Source organism: Ochotona curzoniae, unplaced genomic scaffold, assembly GCF_017591425.1.
Source record: "Ochotona curzoniae isolate NIBS_2020 unplaced genomic scaffold, NIBS_Ocur_1.0 scaffold_3890, whole genome shotgun sequence".
Taxonomy (NCBI): Eukaryota; Metazoa; Chordata; class Mammalia; order Lagomorpha; family Ochotonidae; genus Ochotona; species Ochotona curzoniae.
The window spans coordinates 30,846,226-30,867,084 of record NW_024467115.1 but is presented as its reverse complement, the minus strand read 5'-3'; the positions used below and the strand labels follow the sequence as shown (position 1 = coordinate 30,867,084).

Sequence of the window (20,859 nt, the reverse complement as noted above, 5' to 3'; positions counted from 1 at the left end):
ACATGCTGGGAACATACTAGATCCACTGAGATAATATAGGAATATTCAGCCTGGGTCAGCCTAGGACTGTTCGCCTCCCCCCCACACACCTTGATCTGGGGATAAGCAGTGTTCAGTTATTCATATATAAATATGTACTGAGATTCCTGGAACTGGGATTTGATTTTTTGGAAAAAATGCTCAAAATCAAAAATCACTTGCCCAGTGTTTTGCTTGTTTGGGTTTCTTTGTGTGTGAGAGAGAGATGAACAGAGCTGGTTAATCCAGGAAATGTCTGATTCATTGTCCAGGGCAACCTGTAACACAGGCAACCTTCCCCACCTCTTCATTCTTATTCCTAACAGCTTGGTATCCTTGGATTGGTGAGGTGGGATTATCTCTGGGGAAGCTGTAGGAGACTGCACACAGACTGTGCACAAAAAACCTGTGCATAGATGTGAGCTCATCATTTCCTGGTGTGCGCTGCACAGGCTCATCTTCACTATTTTTCCTTATTCTTTTCTGCCCATCCCTCAGGTCAGTGAGAGTCGCTCAGAAACTCCTGTGTCCGTGTGTATCCTTGAGCACCGTGTTTGTGTGTGTGCATGCACTGATGATGTTGTCTTCCACACATCACTGTGAGAGTCTTCACTCTCAGCCGTGTTTTATTTTTTCTTTTAAGTTTTATTTTTTTAAAAGGCCAAGATAGGGCCCGGCGCGGTGGCGCAAGTGGTTAAAGGTCCTTGCCTTGCACGCCCAGGATCCCATATGGGCGCCGGTTCTAATCCCGGCAGCCCCGCTTCCCGTCCAGCTCCCTGCCTGTGGCCTGGGAAAGCAGTCGAGGACGGCCCAAAGCTTTGGGACTCTGCACCCGCGTGGGAGACCCAGAGAGGCTCCTGGCTTCGGATCGGCATAGTATCGGCCCGTTACGCTCACTTGGGGAGTGAATCATTGGATGGAAGATCTTCCTCTCTGTCTCTCCTCTCTGTATATCCACCTTTCCAATGAAAAAAATAATAAAAATAAATCTTTAAAAAAAAAAGGCCAAGATAGGAGAGAAAGAGGGAGGGAGGGAGGGAGAGAGAGAGAGAGAGAGAGAAAGTCTTTTGGTGAGTGGCTCAGCCCTCCAGTGGCCACAATGGCTAGGCCTGGAGCAGGTTGAAGTCAATAGCCTAGAATTCCACATGGGCTCCTGAAATTTCAATAAGATCTCAAGCAAAGCACTAGAATCTTATGCTGCTTTCCCAGGAGCAGCACCAGGTAGCTGGACCAAAACCAAAGCAATTAGGACATACATGAACCCGTGGTCATGTGGGATGCTGGTATCACAGATGCGCTAGCTCTTTTATCATATTTTCTTAAAATCCAGCCATGTAATCCATTTCTTCTGGCTGTGGCATGGGTCTCAGTGTGGAACATCCAGCATGTCTTACGTGGTTATCTTATTAAGGGCAATTTTAATTAATGGACCTTTTCATTTTAGCAGAACTTCTCAAGGAATTCAACTACGGTCTTAGAAAATGCTTTTGTTACATCGGTACCACTGTTCTTTCTCTTTCAGGAGCTTCAGAAAGCTGTAGACCACCGCAAAGCCATCATCCTGTCCATCAACCTGTGTAGTCCCGAGTTCACCCAGGACAGCCAGGAGCTGCAGGAGCGCTTGTCCTGCATGAATGGGCGCTGGGACCGGGTTTGCTCCCTGCTGGAGGACTGGCGAGGCCTGTTGCAGGATGCACTGATGCAATGCCAGGTGGGATGGACCTGGACAAGCTGGGCCGTAGGACTCAATGCTGCTCATTTAGCTGAGGCTGTGAGCTCATTCACCACAGTCACCTGACCCAGAGTTAGGACTGGATAAACTAACTTTGTGCTCATACTGCTGATTTTGGTGGAAATGCACACATTTTGACCTGATATCAAAGCATCTGGCTCCTACCATCTATCCAGTAAGAAGACTGTTCCCAGGTTCAGCTCAGTCCTGCTATTCCTTCCCTGACTTATCCATTTATTTCACTCATTTAATCAACACTTTCTTTTTACTGAGTGCATAAACAAGCACATTTTGAACAGAAAGAGAACACAACAAATATTTTATGTATCCAATCATCACATGATTTCATAAAGATTTAATTAGTGTCCACTTTGCATCCAGATGTGGCACAAGTGTAGTCTCTACTTTCTTTAGGGAAATCAAGTCATATAAATACTGAAAAAGAGTGAGGTAATTTATTTTATGGCTACATTTTTCCCCAAGTAATTAGATGCTTTTGGCAAAAACATGAAACATGAATTCACAATCAGATCAATACTAAGCCACTAATGCTTTCCTCAAAAAAAAAAAAAGTGGCCCATATTATCTTTTCACCAACACTCTTGACAATGGCAGCAGTTGAAAAAAAGAAAGTTTATTGTAGAACTATGTCACCCATGGATATTCTCCACTATGTGTGTTTTTTGGTAGGATTTCCACGAAATGAGCCATGGCTTGCTCCTCATGTTGGAGAACATTGACAGAAGGAAAAATGAAATTGTTCCCATTGATCTTAATCTGGACACGGAAGTTCTTCAGGACCATCACAGACAGCTCGTGGTGAGATGCGGGGTTGCATGGGGTGCCCTTCTAGACTGAATCCAGTACGAATTTAGAAGAAAATTACTCTAGTCTCTAAAAATGTTTAGACTCTTTATGGTTTCCAGAATTTGTGAAGCATAAATGTATAGAAACAAGCATCTGGTAGTTTTAGAACCTGATCCTCAATCATTGCTTAAATGAAAAACCTTACACATTCTTTGGCTTGATTAACTTGTACGTATTAAGGCAGATTTTTGGTGAATTACATATACTTTCCCTTTTGTTGTTAACGCTCTGTTGCTATACTCATTCAAAGACAAAAGTTACAGAGAGAAAGCGAAAGACAGAGACATCTTCCATCCACTGGTTCATTTCACAAATAACCACATCAGCCGAAGGTGGGTCGGTCTGAAGCCAGGAGCCAGGAGCTTTTCCCAGCTCTCCCACATGGGTTCATGAACCCAAGCACTTGGCCTGTCTTCTGCTGCTTTCCTGGATTCATTAGCAAAAAGGTGGACCAGAAGTGTAGCAGCTGGTACCCATTCTGAATGCCAGTGCTCCAGACAGTGGCTTTCTAGTCATTGCTATCAAGAGAATAGAGTTTGTACATTCCATGGTTAACAGCTCTGAAATGGTGACTGCGTTTCACTCACTCTCCCGCCCCCTCTCCACTCGTCTTTTGTTTAAACTTCCCATGTCTGTATGCCAGTGGTATGTTTGATGACCTGCATGGTAAAAGGACATTAAAGATATTAAGAGAGATTTTGAAGTGTTGCGAAATATACCAGATTAAATATGATTCTTAGTACTGAGTTTTCTAAAAGATAAGACAAACCAGGAAGCACGATGAGTTTAATTGCTTTTATTATCTGACCAAAAAAAAAAAAAAACCCAAAAAAACAAAGTTTTCAGAAGCAAGAAACTTTTTTGAATACTACATTCAAGTGGGAATTCATTGTGTAGATTCTTATACAAGGATCTTTGGAAAATATAATGTATAGTAAATTGAAGTGATTTTGTTAGAAGACAAGTTCCATTAGGAGAAAAATCATTTGCATTGTGTAGCTTTCTGCGTTTTTAAACCATTGTAACAACCAATACTCTCAAATTTAAGTTACAGAATTTGTAGCTTTTAATTCAAACATGTTAGAAATTGAAATGTAACAATTCTACAGCTCAATTTTTCTGGACTTTGGCCTCTGAATCATTAAGTTGTAGCATTATATTGTAGATGCTGAATCACCCCATATCTTTCTTTTTTCTTAATTTCTAATTTTACTTTCACTTTATGTGAAATGTGAAATGTTGGCTTGTTCACTTCCCAAATGCCAACAGCCTCCGTTACACCAGGCCGAAGCTGCAAGCCTGGGGCTCCGCCATGCCTCCCGGGTGTGTAGCAGAAAGGCAAGTACTGGAGCCATGTCTGCTGCCTCTCAAGGTTCACGTTTAGTAGTAGAGGAGCCAGAACATACACAAGCTACTCTATCACAGGATGCAAATGGGCCAGCTGACATCTTAACCAGTGCACCTGTCCTGCGCCCCATCTTGCTGACCTTTACATTTTTACTATCAGAATATTTGTGAATACTTAAGTTGATGGAAAGTAGAGTTAAAAGTTAAGTTTATTCTGAGAAAGATTTAAATCTGTGCATATAGGAATCTTCAAAAAAATTCATAGAAAATGTGTATCATGAAAAAAATATGGATTTCTAAACTTTTATACCAGAATAAATACCTTCTAATTTCATTTTTCACAAGTAGAACTTGTTGAAGTCGCCTCATACGTAGGTAGACTTAAGTTTTGTAATTGTAATTGAAGAGTTTTACTCTTCTGACAAAACAATTACTTTATTTCTCATTTGCATAATTTTCATTTTAAGAATCTTGAAGCATTAGTCCATTTGTGTTTTTCAATGATACTTCCCGTATACCAGGCTTCAAGTGATAAAATTAAGAGGTATTTAAAAAATTTTTTTATTTGTTTATTGTTATTTTAGGCAAAGGACAGGGAGATGGACACATACATGGAAGGATGTCCTCCATTTGCCAGTTAACTCACTAAATGCTTTAAAGAGCTGGTGCTGGAACCAGGACAAACCCAATAGTCGGGAACTCATTCCAGGTCTCTCACATGTGTGGCAGAGACCCAAGTGCTTCTGCCATCACGTGTTGCTCCCAGGGAGTGCATTATCAGGAATCTGAAGCAGTACAAAAGGTGGAGATCAACTGCAGGCATTCTGGTCTGGAATGCCAGTTACGTGCGCGCGCGCGCGTGTGTGTGTGTGTGTGTGTGTTTACTTCACTTCCTTGGGTCTAACTGTCCATTAAGTCACCGTAAACCTTACCACAAGTTTTTAGAGAGATGTTTCCTATTGCACATATAGCAAATAAGACGTGAACTGCTGGAGTCCCAGGTCAGAGTGGCCTCATTGCAAGACATGTCTTGTCAACTCCTGGTGAATGCTGAAGGCACGGACTGTTTAGAAGCTAAAGAAAAAGTCCATGTGATTGGAAACCGACTCAAACTTCTCTTGAAGGAGGTCAGTCGTCATATCAAGGAACTGGAGAAGTTACTAGACATGACGAGCAGTCAGCAGGTAAGCTCTAAACAGACCTGATTGTGCAAGGATAGTGCTTCTCACAGGAAACCAAAAGAGCAGCATCTCATGTGTTTTTATTGCAGTTATTATTGTTTATTTTTTAATTTTTTATGACACAGTTTAATAGGCACTGGAATCTCCCTTCCCTTTCCCTAAGTTCCTTCCTTTTAGCACTGTTCTCCCCTCCAGTCTTATAATTGATGTCTTGTGAATTTTTTCTCAAGTCCTTCATGCTGGCATTAAGGTGTCTCCCAATAATATAGATGATCAGCCATTTCGCTGTGAGTGCATCCTGGTATTGCATGCATAGAGACACACTTCTCTCTGTTTCCATCTATGAACATGTGAATTTTCACTACACTTCCATTATGCATCTTCTTATGTACAGTCCAACATGAGGAGTGAAAAATAGTGAAACGTCATCCCTACAAAGATAATGAACATATAGCAAAGCTATCAGTGTTGACACTAGGTTGACAAAAAAAGAGTGTCCAACATCTTCATGCAGGAATACATGTCAACATGTGCCCCATGTGGCACTAATGGAAGCACAGTGAGGACTAGCTCAACATTACTTATGGGCAGTAGTAATAACAGTTGTAAAGAAGACATTGACAACCTCAGGTGATTACAGTCAGTCTCTTAATGTATGATTGATTAATGACTTACATCACAAGTTCTTATGAAATGCTACCAGTAACTAGGAAGTGCTATAGACCTAGAACGTCGTGTTTGTGGGAAAAGACTGCCAACTCTCATTCACTCTCCTCCAGCTCCCATCTCAGATATAAAATGCACACTCATTCACATTTACTGTAGAACACTGCTTTTGATGGTATTTTATCCAAAAGATCTTTTGAACTTCTTCCTACCATCCTAATACCACCAATATTGTGACAATTTTATTTCACCCCAGTTAATGAAAAGTCCCCACATGCTCCATTACACAGTGACAATAGAGAAAACCAGGTATTGCTGGTGAATGCTGTATTCAACCCTGTCAACTGTGGGTTCTCCTTTACTGCACAGCAGCTAAGCCATGGAAATGCTCCCCTGTTCATGTGTTTTTATATGTGATTCCTAAAGTGACTGCGTCATGGTAGAATTGTTGGTCTTGAGAAAAGCATTTGGAAGTACAGCAGTTCTTGGTAAGAGTTGAAGCATTCACTTGCGAAACTCACTGGACGACACAGAAACGCTTTGCTTTTTTTAACCACTTGCAAAAGGGCAATCACTTTGAATAGCATCAGAGTCAGAAATAACGCAGTTTCTCTGATGTTTAAAGGCAGACTCCTGGATGACTGCCTTTTGCTCCTAACTCACTTGCGTTGGTTTCTCTGTACCCCTACTGACCTGCAGCCTTAAGGCCAACTTCTTCCCTTCCCAGCTGATACCTGTCCATCCTCATCTGTGTCACTAAGACATGATAAAGTTATAGGTGATTCATCTCACTAGCAATGCTATGGCTTGGTTTTCTAGAAGGGCCAAACATATAGCCAGGAAAGCGCAATGGGCTGAAGAGTTAGGTCCTGCTTCAAGGCTCATCTGGTTCCCTTTTACCCCTGAAATGGTTTGTTTTTAATGTTTTTGAGTAGATGGGGTGGAGTGAACAGTGCATCCTCCATGTTCTGGGCTATGGTGTTCATTGACGAACCTTTTACCTGCCTAGGATCTGTCTTCCTGGTCTTCTGCTGACGAACTGGACACCTCAGGATCTGTGAGTCCTACATCAGGAAGAAGCACTCCAAACAGACAGAAATCGGTAACTTGGCCTGGGTGGTTTTCAGTTGGCCTGCGGGGAGGGAATACTGGAGAGTGACCGTTACTTGTACCTGCTGCAGGCTCCAGAGGTTCTACCTACACAATGCAGAAATCCACAGACAGATGAGGGCCGCCCCTAGTAGGGCTTCCTCGGCCTGTCACATGCCCTTCCAGCGTGCACTCCAAAATTGAAAAACAATTCCCTTTTTCAGAAGAACCAGGGCTCCACAGTGCCTAGGATGCAGAGAGAAAACATAGTTTTCTTATTCAAATAGCCATTTCCATAATGGTGCTCACTTGTCCCTTTAGTAGCTCCTTCATTCAAGCCTCCAGTATTATGTCCACCTAAAAAAAAGGACAGGAATAGGACAGCCAGCAGTGGACAGAACTGTGAATGTCTTATGAACCCACTAAATTGACAAGACAGAGGATTTGTTGATTAGCAGGGAAATAAGCTTGTGAGTGGGCATCCGGAAGTTGCTTAGTCATCCAGTGCCGCTAAAAGTGGCAGCAGATCAGCCCCCCACTTCCAAGGCCCGGGGTAGAAGTGTCCTCACTGCAGAACATCGAGGATGCGAAGACCAACATGGCCCCTGCTACCCTCTATACTTTGAGTTCTCTGTGTAATTAGAAGCTTGTTTTGGTTTTGTTACTTTTTTGTCTGGCTTTGATTATGGTCATCCCATATTGCCTTAGTTTTTAGAAGTGTCAATTTCATTTTTACCCTTTCGTTATAAGCACTTATGTTCTATGCTGGTAAATGTATTCTCTCTTTTGGGATTGTTGTTAGTTTTTTTTTTTTCTACATTCACTAGTTTCATATAGAGCCTAGTTTAAGAATGTGAAGGAATACTGGCTTTTCAAGTCAAATTTTAGCCTTTTTAAACTTGCTGAATTTATTGGGTCTTATTCCTGTAAAGAACAAACTCATGGTACTATTGTTTAGACATGTTTATCTACAAAGAATTGTATGAGTATTGTTTCAGAGTTCTGCAAAATGAGAAAAATATGAAAAAAATATCATGTTTTTGGCCTGGCCTAGTGAACTTACTATCAATCTCTACAGATACTTGATCAATATAGGTTTGTTGGTTTCCACATTCCCACTGTAATGTAAACCTCAGAGCCCCAAGTTACATTTCTCTAATGATTATTAATACAGGTTTAAATTGATTTCGCCAAAAAGAAAAGCCAGTTTCCTTAATTCATGGGTACTGATTGTTCCATTTGATTTGTTTTCCTTTGCTGCACTTTTAGTTTAATTTTCATCAGTAGCTTGTCTTTATTTGCCTGGACTGAACATTCTTCTTTCTTTACCCCCTGTTCATTGCAAACAGCCGCGAGGCAAAGGTAGTCCCTCACAGCCTGGACCCTCTGTCAGCAGTCCACATAGCAGGTACCTCGTTCTCCTGGTTTCCACACTGTTCTAGAACTCCAAGAGGATGATGAAAGTTGTCCATGATTACGTAGGCCTACACATGGTCTGCCTCAGAGTAGTAGCACTTAAGAAATTATTCATTTCAGTCTAGGCAATTGTCTAACAAAATATAAGGCACATTTTGTAAAAAGGCATGTACAAGTAAATCGAAGAGCATAAATGTTTGGACTCCACCAAAACTTTGTTCATTTACCTACAGCTCACATGATGCTTTCCAACGAATCGTCTTCACTGTATTACAAGGATTCCATACAACCAGTTGGGATAGCTTCCATTTGATTGATGGCAGACTTTTATCATCCTCTTTATTTCTAGAGTTTACAATCAGATAGGTAATAAACAGATCAATGGATTATTTGGCCATCCACAGAACCCACAGATCTGCATAAAATTTACTAACATCCCCAGCTTTTTATTTTCATGTTTTATCCAGATTGTGGGTTTTGGAGTCTCAATATAGCAAGTTCTTATTTGGTAATCTTCATCTAAACTTTATAAGCACCTTCTCTCTTCAACTTTTCCTGGCCCTTCTCTCTAGCCAACACTCGATCATTCTCTCTCCAGACGCCTGGCAACTCTTTGACTCTGAACTAACAGTAATCCTTCCCCTTGCCCTGCTGCCCCAGGGCCACTCCATGTGCGCCTCTGTGCTTCCCACCTTGCCTCTGACCAAATCGTGTTTCTGCAGTGAGCAGTGCTTTGCCTGCTTCGTCGTGTCATGTGTGTGCTCCTCCATCCTACTTAGCACTCATGTGTCCCAGACAGATTCTCCAAAAAATAAAAACACTTTCATTGGAGCAGAGTTTCATTCCTACCCTTAAGGAGTTCACCGTGAAAATAGTTTGTCCCCTACCCCCATATCCCTGGACACTCATTCCAATGAGTAGGAGACTGAATCCCTGGGATGAGGTGAAGGAGAAGGAGAAGCAGATGTAAAGCACCCCAGAGTCACAGCACCTGTTGTGCAGCTATGTGCTGAGGGCTGGCTGTTTCCCTGGGCCACCCCCTCTCAGCAGAACAAATGTAGACTGGTTTGATGTTTTCTGGTTTTAAGCTTCACTTTCTAATTTATTTCTTAATCAATGTTGTGATCTGAAGACAATTTTGTGGGGCTCCTTCCCTACCCATAACAAAATGGTAATGATGTAATATGGAGAAAAACTCAGAGGGACTGGGAAGATGATGATGGAGACTGGTGGGCGCTCTCATGTTTTCTTAATCCCTAAAGAGGAGTTATTTGTGTACCATAGACGATATCTGTGTTACACAGTCCTGCTCTCCAGAAATGCTAACGTACCACCACCAACAAGTGAACACTATCCCCATATTTTTCCTTTGAGGATGTGAGAGATCACATCTTTGGTTGACACAAATGATGGTGAGGAAAAGGGGAAAGGTTTCACATGATATACTACACCAATAGCAGCTACCCTTTGGTTCTATGCTCCCCCATTCTAGAAACCATTCAGGCCTTAGAACGCCAAGGCTCATTTCCAAGGGCAGGAAGGGTGTCCACATGCCTCCTAACAAGGCTTTGCAGCTACAACAGTCACACTCTCACTGCAGCCTTCAGCTCTGCTTTGTCCACACTGTTGATTAACATCTTTCCAAGAATTCAGCACAATGTTCACTTTGCTACTTAGTTGGGTTGGAATTCAAATTTTTACCAGAATGACAAACTTCGTTAAACACATTGGCAGACTGGCTGTGGTTGAATATGCCGGAGTTTCCTAACTATTGCATGTGTATGTGTGCACCCAAAACCAACAATGAAATGTCAAAACTTTGGGGAAAAGATAGCCTCACACCTACTGGGCTGTCAGGGTGGTCCTTTTCCTGGACAATAAAGATACCACGGGTTTGATCTTGCACTGGGTCAGCAACTCTGGAAGGTTACTGCACAAGATCGGGTAGCTTAGAACGTTGACCCTAGTGTCTACAATGGGAAGCTTCAGTCACTCAATCTCCCTGAGACATGAAAGAAGCCTTGTTGGCAATAACTGGACATCAACTTGAAGTTTAGGGCTTTCTTATATGTTTGTGTTTTTGTGGTGGTGGTGGTGGTGGTTTTGTTGTCATTTAAAGTGCATATATTAATAATAGGAATGTTCAAATGCTTCATGTAAAATGACACCTATGAAAAGATGATGCATAGATTTTGAAATTTTTGCACCAGAATAAAAACAAAATGAATTCCATTTTCTTGAACTTTTTGAAGTCCTCTCCTATACTGAACTGTTAAATGCTTTGCTTTGATTTGATGATGTTGGTTCAGTGCCCTCTTATAGGAATCACCCTGTATGTGGATTGAAGGCAGTAGTTACCAAGTACATTCTGTGTTTAGCCCCTGGATCTACAAGATCAACACAATATGGCTCCTGTCTTTAAAAGGCTTATAATGTGTCAGAATATAGAGTTTTCTTAAATAATTTAAAAGAATTTCCCCAACACTTCTTAAAACTATAAATATATAAAAAGAAATCTATGCTTACATTTCTAACTGTATCATAGTCCTTTAGATTGAACCTCTTTTAGAAGTGTTCTGTCAAGCCACTGTGCATGGATATCAAGTTGGTATCTTTTCTACTCCAATTGCTAATAACTTCTCAAAACACTTCTGTAGCTGAGCTGAATTAGACAAGTTAGAAGTTCACTCCCATTTCAAGCAAGGCAAGGGAATAATTGTTTTTCAGTCTGAACAAGGTGATTTGATGTCTTCATTCTAAAGTTTAGAATTATAGAATGCAAAATTGTCCTAGACATTGTTGGTCTCTAAAAAACGTCACCAGTGACCGCCTGAGTTACTGAATGGAAGAGGAAAAATAGCTCATTTAAAATGTATTTGAGACATTTAAATACACTTAAGCAAGCCCAGTGGATTCTTGCACATGTACTGGGTCCTCGATGTAAACACTAGAAAATTTCTCATAGAATTTATTGTCAAGTCTTTTGTGTTAGACTCCATTTGGGAATCTACTTGTTCAAATCATTGAGAGAGGCTCAACTTAGAATAGCTTTCCCTCAGAGGTAGCCTGCTGTTGATTCTAGAAGAGCCATGGAATAGGGTTCCAGTAGGTTTCTCTTTAGGTTTTGAAGGTAGGCCTTTCCCCATTTCTGGAGTCAGGCACTTGGGAAATTCATCATGTTTTAAAAACATGTTTTCTGGAAAGAAAGGCTAAATCTAGACAAAGCCAAAGAATATGCGTCAGCACTCCCTTGGTGTAATAGTAGAAATGATAACAGTAAGCTGATGATGTATAGTTTGTACTTAATGTATTCCAAGCACATTCTTAATACTGTCTCTCCATTACCTCCTGTGGCCTTCACAACTCTATGGCATGGCTATGTCCCTTGATTTTATAGTAGTGATGCTGAGAAGTTAAAGAATGAAATTTTAGGACTTCAACCCAATTCTTTCTTGACTCTGTACCCAAACTCGTTAACCACACCACTCTACTGAAGGGCCATTGCTGGATAAGATAGCACACACAACAGTTTGAAGGCTTAGAACACCAAAGGCTTCTTGATGCACCATCGGGTAAAACAGAAGATTTGGTTTAAAAAAGGAGAGTTAGAAACCTAAGCTGACTCTGGAAACCTGTCTTCTGAACTATAGGAAGCACTGGTCTGTAGACCCCACTCACCAAGCAACAAGATCAGAGACAGCTGTGAAATTTCAGTACAGTATGTTCCTGCCAGAGTCAGCCTACAAGTAGCAAGATGAATTGAAACTTTATTTTCATTTGTCTTTACATGATGCATGCACAGAATTAGATCTTTTTATTTTCCTAGCCTATGCAAAATTCTGACAGTGAGTCACACACTCGCTGTTCAGTCTTTTCATATCTCTATTACATATTTTTTTTCTTTACGTGATGTACAAAGTACAAGAGTACTTTAGAAAGTTCATGGGAAATGCATTTAATGGGAAATGTGTGCATAGATTTCAAAAATGTTTTGTATAAAAAATAAGCTTATTTTTTAATTCCATTTTCCCAAAACTTTTAAAGTGCTTTTGTGTTAATCCTTCCCCTGCCACCATTCTTCCCCTCATCTGTATGTATGTTTTGAGCCAGAAATGAAAAACTTCCTTGGAAATTATTTACCTAGAAATTGTAAAGAGTAAAGAGAATGATAAAATATGTAATTGCTGCTAGAGGACAAGCACGGGTTTGTTTGTTTGTTTTTAATGGAGAGAATTATCTGAATGATAACTAAATTATTTGTGTTACTTCATACATTTACTTTTCACTTTATGGATACAACCTACATTGGTATCAACTTAAGTATTAAGACCAGTATAAAATGAAACAGTGACCGATCCAAAAATGTTGCCTTTGTTCCTTCCCTTAATGAGGTTTCTAAGACTTTTGAAACTTAGGTAGTTTTTAGGTCAGTAGGAAAATATGGAGAGCTCCCTTTTTAACTTGTTACTACTAAATTTTCCCAAAACAGATTCAACCTGAGGAATAGACAACTTCAGGCATGTTGAAACTTGGGTCATTACCCCCTAGAGTGGACATTTTCAAGAGCAGTCCACTCTACAGACTTGGTCACTAAGTACTGTGTGTTCTCTCCACCCTTATCCCAAAGCATTCCTTTGGCCTGTGCTGGCACTCTTCAGCATTGTAAGTCACATGCCAGTTACATTTTAATGAAGAATTCTCTGATGCTACTGAATGTGCCTTGTCCTTTAAAAAAACTTTGTAACACATGACTTCATGATCCAAACATGGCACCCTTTCTCACTTTCTGTTGGAATGAATTATTGACTGGAAAGCCTTGGTTTTTGATTTTAATCTTTTACCTAGTTATTCAAAGAAATTAATAGCAAAGACGGGCTCTCCAGCTGTTTCAGGTAGTAGTATCAATGATATGCATGAATCTTTCCAAAACTAAAGTTGGATAGCTCCTAATGACAGTGGCTCAGTTAGATGTTTACTCCTCAGGGGATGTGAAGCTCTCTTCTGCGGCTGTCCTGTAACTCATTCATCGATACCTGGTGAGTGCTACATACCAGGGCATATTCAAGTCAAAGGAAAGATAGACTGAGGAAAAGTTCAATCCCATATTTAGGGGCAGCTTATCTCAGACTTCCTCAGATACTTTAAGGCAAACCATCTAATCCAAAGATATCAGAGAAGAAAAATGATTTTAGGGTATCAGTGGTATCCTGCTCTTTGAGAACAGTGAAGACCAAGGGGACTAGTTGATTTGTCCATGGTTTCACAGCTGCCTCAGAACAAAATGCGTCTATGTCTGTATAGTGATTTGATGAATGTTATAGAATGAGCGACATTTAGTTTAGACACAAGAAAACTCCTTTTCCGTAGATTTCTAGGGTGCTTCTGCGTGTGAAACACCTGTGACATGGGAAATGTCTTTTCCTCTTCAGTATAAGAGCTGCATAGGAAACACATGATCTGTAGGACTGTCATTCATAATACTGACCAACAGAGCATGGCATTGTAAAGATATGACTGCTCAGGGGTTTTGAAACCCTGAGTCAGATTGTCAGGCTGCTTCTAAGTGTGGATTATAGGGAAGTCCTCTGCCCATTGAATAGAGTTCAAAGTCCGGTAGTTAAAAATCCTAGCTCAAAATTTGATTCTGCCACTTGCTAGGTATGTACACTTGAGCTGGTTTATTTACTCCTCTGAGCTCTCTTCTTCACCCATAAAAAGAAGATGACATGCCAAACCCAGATGCCCATTATAAAGATTGTATGAGAGAACATGATGTTAGTGCTTGGAATGTTTCCCAGCCATGTGAAGTACAAACACTGTCCTGAATCGCTGACCTACAGAATTAGGAGATGGATTAGGCTCTCTCTAAGGATCTTTGATGAGTGTTTTATATTTATTTAACTCAAAAAGTTTCTACCACTGTTAATAATATATATGGAAAATTGCTTATGTGCTGTACTGGATTTTCCCCCCAGTTGCCCCCACTTCATGGCTCATTAAGAATAACTCATTAATTTTAGCGTAAGGGCAATTAATGAGTTTGACCACTAGATGGTGATTGAACTCCTGGGGGTTCTTAGTAGAGACATAGTTTACACTGACCAGCTAGTAGAAGACATAAATCATATAAAATATTAAAGGTAAAAGATTACCTAGTCCATTTGAAAATATTCATGGAGACATGGCACATGGAGGTTAAATGACTGGTTTGAAGTGACGCTGCCATAATTTTTGAACTTCAGAAGACAGTAAGGTCTAACTCAGCTAAGTGACATTTTTGTATCAGTATAAGAGCTGTACAAGAAACAGAGTTATACAGGACTGTTTGGCTCCCCCACAGACATATTTTGTCTACCACCTTTCTTTAATATATTAATGAAGGAGCTTGAGGAATCTCCTTGTTCCCTTAAAGGGATTATGTGATTTCTAATGTTTATTTTCTCTGGTACTGTCCTCCACTGATAATAAAGTGATTTGTTTTCAGAAAGTAATAGCTATAGGGAATATGTATAGTGTTTTCTTGGGGGCAGAACTGAGTTAACAATATAGTTTACACACATTTATATTTTTCCAACAGGCTCACATTCAGTGTTCTCGCTTTCTGAAGCATTTTTAAATAGAGAATTCACTTTAGGCATATTACAATATCTGCCATTGTTACATGTATTCTTCTTGCTAAAGCAAAGTGGTGTGGGTGTGAATGTGTACAAAATCCCTCTGGTAAGTAATATTTCCTTGCTTTCTCCACTGAATAATCAAGCAAAATATGTATGGCTGTTCTCAAAAAAGAAAACAGAGGCACCCAATGTATACCTATTTCCACAGTCAGTGTTTCTCAGAAAGTCTTTCTTCTGAATTTTAAAGTTTGCACTTTGTCTCTAATGCACTGTTTAAAAGGAACATAAAATTGAAGCAGGAAAACCTGAAACTTTGAGTCTGCAAGGGGCCTTCAAAGTTACAATCTCGGTACAAGTGTGCTGTTAAGACTTTGGTTAAGATGCCTCTGTTTCACATTTCAGTACCTGGATTCAAACCTGGCTCTGGCTCCTGACTCCAGAGTTGTAATGTAGACCCAGGGAGGCATTTGTGATGGTTCAGGTACCTTTGTTCCTGCAACACAAGCAAGAAACCTAAATTGAAATCCTAGTCCCTAGCTCAGCATGGCCATTGCAAACATCTAAGGACTAAACCAGCAGGAACAATTGTGTGTGTGTGTGTGTGTGTGTGTGTGTGTGTGTGTGTGTCTGTCTGTCTGTCTGTCTGTCTCTGCTTCTCTAGTAAGTAAATAAAAGTTCTAAAAATGAGGAAAATCTGCCCTCAAAGTCATAGGGCTGGTGACAGGATCAACCTACAGTCTCCATCCTTCTAAAGTGATACTCTGTAAACCGACTCCACCCACAGCACTTACTCATACAGCTTGGAAACCTGCTAATGTCAGGGCCAGATGCTAATCCAGTGCAAGATGAAACCATGGTATACCTGAAGAGTAACTAAGCATCGTGAGTCTGTACAAAATGCTTGGGATTATTTTTTGTCCTTGATGCATGGGTTTTGGTCTATGGGATAGCCAGCCAGGATGGCCTGTCTGATTCTGACATCAATTAATTCTGTGTATTGTCAGACCAAAAATAAACTATGTCAAACATGTGTATTTTAAATATCTGGATCTCATTAATTTATGCTAGTAGAAAGTGTGAAAATAATAATAGTATATGTTGATGGGAACAGTTTTATCAAATTAAAGAATAAAGAGCTGGAATTTGAACCCAGTTTTTTATTTGAACTGATTAACTCCGAAGTTGTTCTTGATGAGCACAGTTTCCAACAACTCTCTTGGTGAGTAAATGACCTGTGCATACTGCAGAAGTCTGGTAATTCCTCTCCAGATCGGGTTGTGTTTGACACTGTAGCTACAAGAAAGGTACAGAAGTGAAACACACACACACACACACACACACACACACACACACACACACACACACACAGAGAAAACCAGCATCTCTCCAGCACTTGAGTTATCTATGTCAATTCTTCTCCCAGGTCCACAAAAGGTGGCTCCGATTCCTCCCTTTCTGAAGCCCGGCCAGCTCGGTCCAGCCGAGCCTTCCTGTTTAGAGTCCTCCGGGCTGCTCTTCCCCTTCAGCTTCTCCTGCTTCTCCTCATCGGGCTTGCCTGCCTCGTACCAATGTCAGAGGAAGACTACAGCTGCGCCCTCTCCAATAATTTTGCCCGATCATTCCACCCCATGCTCCGATACACCAATGGCCCTCCTCCACTCTGAACTAAGCAGATGTCCTTGGCAGAAGTGCCAGATGTGCTAGGAGGACTAAAAAAGTATCTCAGAGCATCACTGAGAGGATCTGAATCTTGGCAGAAGCCCTTGGTGTGCCAGCTTTGTACATCTTCCATGCCCCATGTGTGCAAATCATGACTCCAACAGTGGATAAAATGCAATGAGGAAGAGCCAACAATTTACAGAATGTTTGGAAGAAATGTTCTTGGAGACTCTGGACCTTAGCATTGACAAGACAGGGAGAGGACTTCCAAAGTTTCCTGGAATTGGGAATTCTGGACTTTTGTCTTTCTGTGCACAGCCAAGAACTTGACAAGACCTTCTGGGCAGCGTTCCCATGGAACTGCTCCTTCCATCCAATAAACAACTTTCCCAAGCGCCATGTCAGTATCATCTAATCTACCAACCAACCAGTGCTCAAGAGACTTTAGTACTTTGTAACATACAGTTTTTAAAAGCTTAAATGGCAGCTTCCTTTTTACTTTATATTCCTTTGGGGCATGATGTTAGCTTTGCTTTAGAAGCACAAGCTGTAAATCTGAAAGGCACTTTTTTTTTTAAAGATATAAGGAAAAACTATATGTAATAAAATCATGTGAAGGCATTATGTGAAAAGAATGTTATAGTAAAAAGATGTTATTTATGTATGTACAGTTTGCTAAAGCCAAATTTTGTTTGTATTGATTTCTTTGCATTTATTATAGATACTGTAAAATGTTTTGTCTTGGCTTTCTTTCTCCTCTAAAATCGGGTTTGAAGTTGTTGGTTGTCACACAGGTGTTGATCATAAGGCAACGGCAGTGATCTTTGGCGTGCAGTGGATGAAGCAGGATGTTAGGTGTGTCTTCAGGAGAAAGGATGGTTAATGGCAGTGCACATTTAAGCAGAAGGCCCTGTGGATGATTCGTTTTCTTCTTCCCCCTTTCACATTCTCTCCTCAATGCCCTTTACATAGCTGGACGCACCTCCTAGGCTCTCCCGTCTGTGGCTCCTCTCCATTCTGTTTCATGGGAATACAACCATCTCATTGGCTTCCTCAAAGCTTCTTTTGCCCAGATCCTTTTTATGCAAAGCTTTCAATTATATTCATTGCCTATGAATCTACAATGTTAGTCTTTCAAGTCCATATACATTATGATTTCACTCTGCCCCTTTGATTTTGCTAACTGGGGGGCCCAGATAAAATCATTCCATACTCTCAGCATTCTAATTCATCCTTTAGTAATTTGGACAGGGTGTACGAAGCCCAGGTTTCTGGCTTCTCTTGAAAATTAAAAGCTGTCATAGCCTGAACGCATCCCCCTAGAAACGCTACTTGCTATCCCTTTTAAGAATGGGAGGAGACAAGTTTTCCATATGCACTTATATTCCATCAACCTGTCAATATCAGCCTAGTGACAGGAGGCATTGGAGTTTACAAATCCTGTTTTATATTGAGTGCTCATATCAAGCTGAGATATAGAAATTTTCTGGAGCCATTTTCTGTGGTTGCCTGTCACAGATGAGATGAATATCATCTCAGTTAGGTTTTCTGGGGCTGGCATATCCTTCTGGTTCTGGGCTTGTTTCTAAATCTCCTGAAGGAGGGCCAGGAAGCTTTCATTTCAAACACATACCTGAAGCGACTGTTAAAAAAGCACTGCCCTATTCTTTCTTAAATCCATTGTTTTGTTCTCACCCTTCTCTTTTTCTTCACTTGTCCTCTGCTTTGATGAATTCCATGGCTCCTGGCTGGCAGTATGCACGTTGTCTGTCTTTCGGGCTTTCCCCTTGTGGGTACTCCTGTCATGTGTGTTTTGCTTTTCCTTGTTCCATCACTCCCACTTTACTTCCCCTGTCATTCCCCTCAGGGAATAGAGACAATGTCCCACCATGCCTCCTCCGGATTCCTGGAAATGTACGACCATTCAGGAGCAGCGTAGCACTTACCATGCAGCGAGTCAGTAGGTGCAGGATTGGCATGGCAAGCAATAGGACACTACAGAAGCATTTCCCCTCCCCGCTGCAGTTACGTGACTTCCCCAGCACCACCCATCACTGGAGATTCAAGTGTCCTATATTGTCAGAGGGAAAAAATGGCTAATTTTGATTAAGAAAAAAGAGGGTGGTCCCATTTGTGCCTTTCTGAAACTCTTGGTGAGGCACTTGATGTGCATCATGTACATTTCTGCTAAAGTTTTTGAAGAGTCAAGTAGAACATTGGGATAGGCAGGAAATAGGGGACCCAGTGAGCATAGGAACTGAAGCAATGAGGCCATGACTTTCTCAAGGGCCAAAGAGATGACCCAGGACCAGTATCCTTCCAATCTCAAGATCTTTCCAAGAGAGATCATGGAGTCATATTAGGAGCATCTTCACTGCCACCTGCAGCTACTCCGGCAATAGACACAGAATATGTTTGTCAAATGATTTCTGGAATGGGCAGGGCTTTATATTTAGATGGATATCAGAGTATAAAAGGACACTGATGACTCTTGAAGAGGCTCATTTTCTATAATGAGAAGTTTGAAGAGTCCTGTAGTGGGCCAAGAAAAAAAGAATGATTTTTCTGAACGAGGGTTGGGTGAAGAAATGCATGGGTAAAGACATCATTAAACAACCAGAAAGAGAAGGAGAGAGTTTATAATATTGTAGGAATGGAATTTGCAGAAGCAAATAGAAATGTTAGAAATATTAACCATAAGACAAAGCTAGAGAAATAGAGTTTGAAAAACTACAACTGAAACTCCAACAAGGAACGAAAAGCTTTGGTGGAAATTGCCCAAGGAGCATACTTGTGCTCCTAGTAAATGAGACAGCAGTAACTCCCTGCTTTCCTAAGAAGTAAGAAGAAATGTTGACAGAGGCTCTAATGGGAAATTTGACAAAGTGATGCCTGGAATTTACTATAAAAAGCATATTGATGTTGACAGGCTTATAACCTACACCTTGATGTCAAAGATTAAGAAATTAAAACAATAAATTTTCAGTAGAAAGCCATGTAAAATATTGTGAAGGACGAACAGTGAAGTGAGGTGACTCATGATGGCCAGATCAGCAAGGCCTCCCTCATGTTGATGTGCTTTTGCCTGACCTCAGTCGGTGATTGAGTTCTTAGCTCTCTGAGTCCTCCATCATCATCATCACCAAACTTCCATGTAGAATTGTGCAGAAACTATAGAGGTTTCCGAATGCTTTACTCCCCTGGGGCAGAGGTGACCAGGGCAAGCACTTCTGGATATACTTGAAATTCACTCACTTCCCAACTATTTATAGGATGCTTGCTGTATGGTGGGACCTTCTTCAAGCTCCCTTAGGAGTCAAGCCTCAATTACTCACTAAGAGTTCACTGAGCCTTTGCCATACATAAGAATGTGTATCTTCCTCCAACAGTATGTCCTGCATCTTCTGATAGAGGAAACTAGAAGGAACCCAATAGAAACAATAAATCATTTGTGGATGGAATGTGATACTACATATATTATTGTGCCTCTGTTGGGAGGCAGGAAATTCCCTTCTACATTTTTTATCATCTGGTTTGTGTTGTGGTGGGGTACAGTTTGAAGTGCAAAGATGTCCATCTGTGCAAATGAAAATAGAATAAAAAGTTCAGTTTGCAAGCATTAAAGGCCTAGAAGCAATTTTCCACTTAGTCATGAACAATGCTAAGCTAATTTGTGCAATGAGTGGAGGCATTTTTTTAATGTGATCATTAAAGATGTGGATGCAACAACACATTAGGATTGTTGAACTGATCGCCACACCTGTCCTTACCCAGAGTAATGAGATGCTGAAGGATAACTTTGATTCTGTTTCTCACCAATCTTGACCTCCAAGGTGTAAAATACCCACCAGAAATCCATGGGGACCACAAGGAAAGGCCTTCGTTTGAACTAGAACTCAAGTTTGAATTAATAAGCTGAAGAAAAAGGTGAACCTAGGATATTCCCTACAACTCCCTGAGCTGCTAGGGTACAGGCAAGGTTAAGAACGGCTGATGCAAAGCCAGGGCAACAGACTGTCTACAGGATAGTCAACAAGGAAAGCTGAGTAAGAGAACTGAGGTTGGTACTTGAATGTCACATTTTTTGAAACTGAAGATCTGGGGAAAAATGACTGTGCTTCACAATTGCTTTCATCTCTTCCCCTCCCTGTCAGCAAAAATCAGGTGTGGAGATAGCACTGAGTTTGAAAACCACAATCCCATCAGGAGAGGGCAGACCTTTGTGAGCCATGTTGCTTCTAATTGCACTTGGTGTCATAGGTAGATA

The 20,859-nt window shown here is 40.8% G+C and overlaps 1 protein-coding gene across 3 annotated transcripts in view; it reads left to right on the top strand.

Annotated features, from left to right (window-relative positions):
* Positions 1-20,390, top strand: part of SYNE1 (spectrin repeat containing nuclear envelope protein 1) — a 444,597-nt gene extending 424,207 nt beyond the window's left edge. For all 3 annotated transcript variants that reach the window (XM_040965176.1, XM_040965178.1, XM_040965177.1), the window contains 6 exons: positions 1,541-1,729; positions 2,441-2,569; positions 4,936-5,148; positions 6,821-6,913; positions 8,250-8,308; positions 16,357-20,390. In XM_040965176.1, the coding sequence (XP_040821110.1) occupies positions 1,541-1,729; positions 2,441-2,569; positions 4,936-5,148; positions 6,821-6,913; positions 8,250-8,308; positions 16,357-16,597 (924 nt within the window). In that variant the 3' untranslated portion in view covers positions 16,598-20,390. The remainder of the gene's footprint in view (positions 1-1,540; positions 1,730-2,440; positions 2,570-4,935; positions 5,149-6,820; positions 6,914-8,249; positions 8,309-16,356) is intronic.
* The last annotated feature ends 469 nt before the right edge of the window (positions 20,391-20,859 follow it).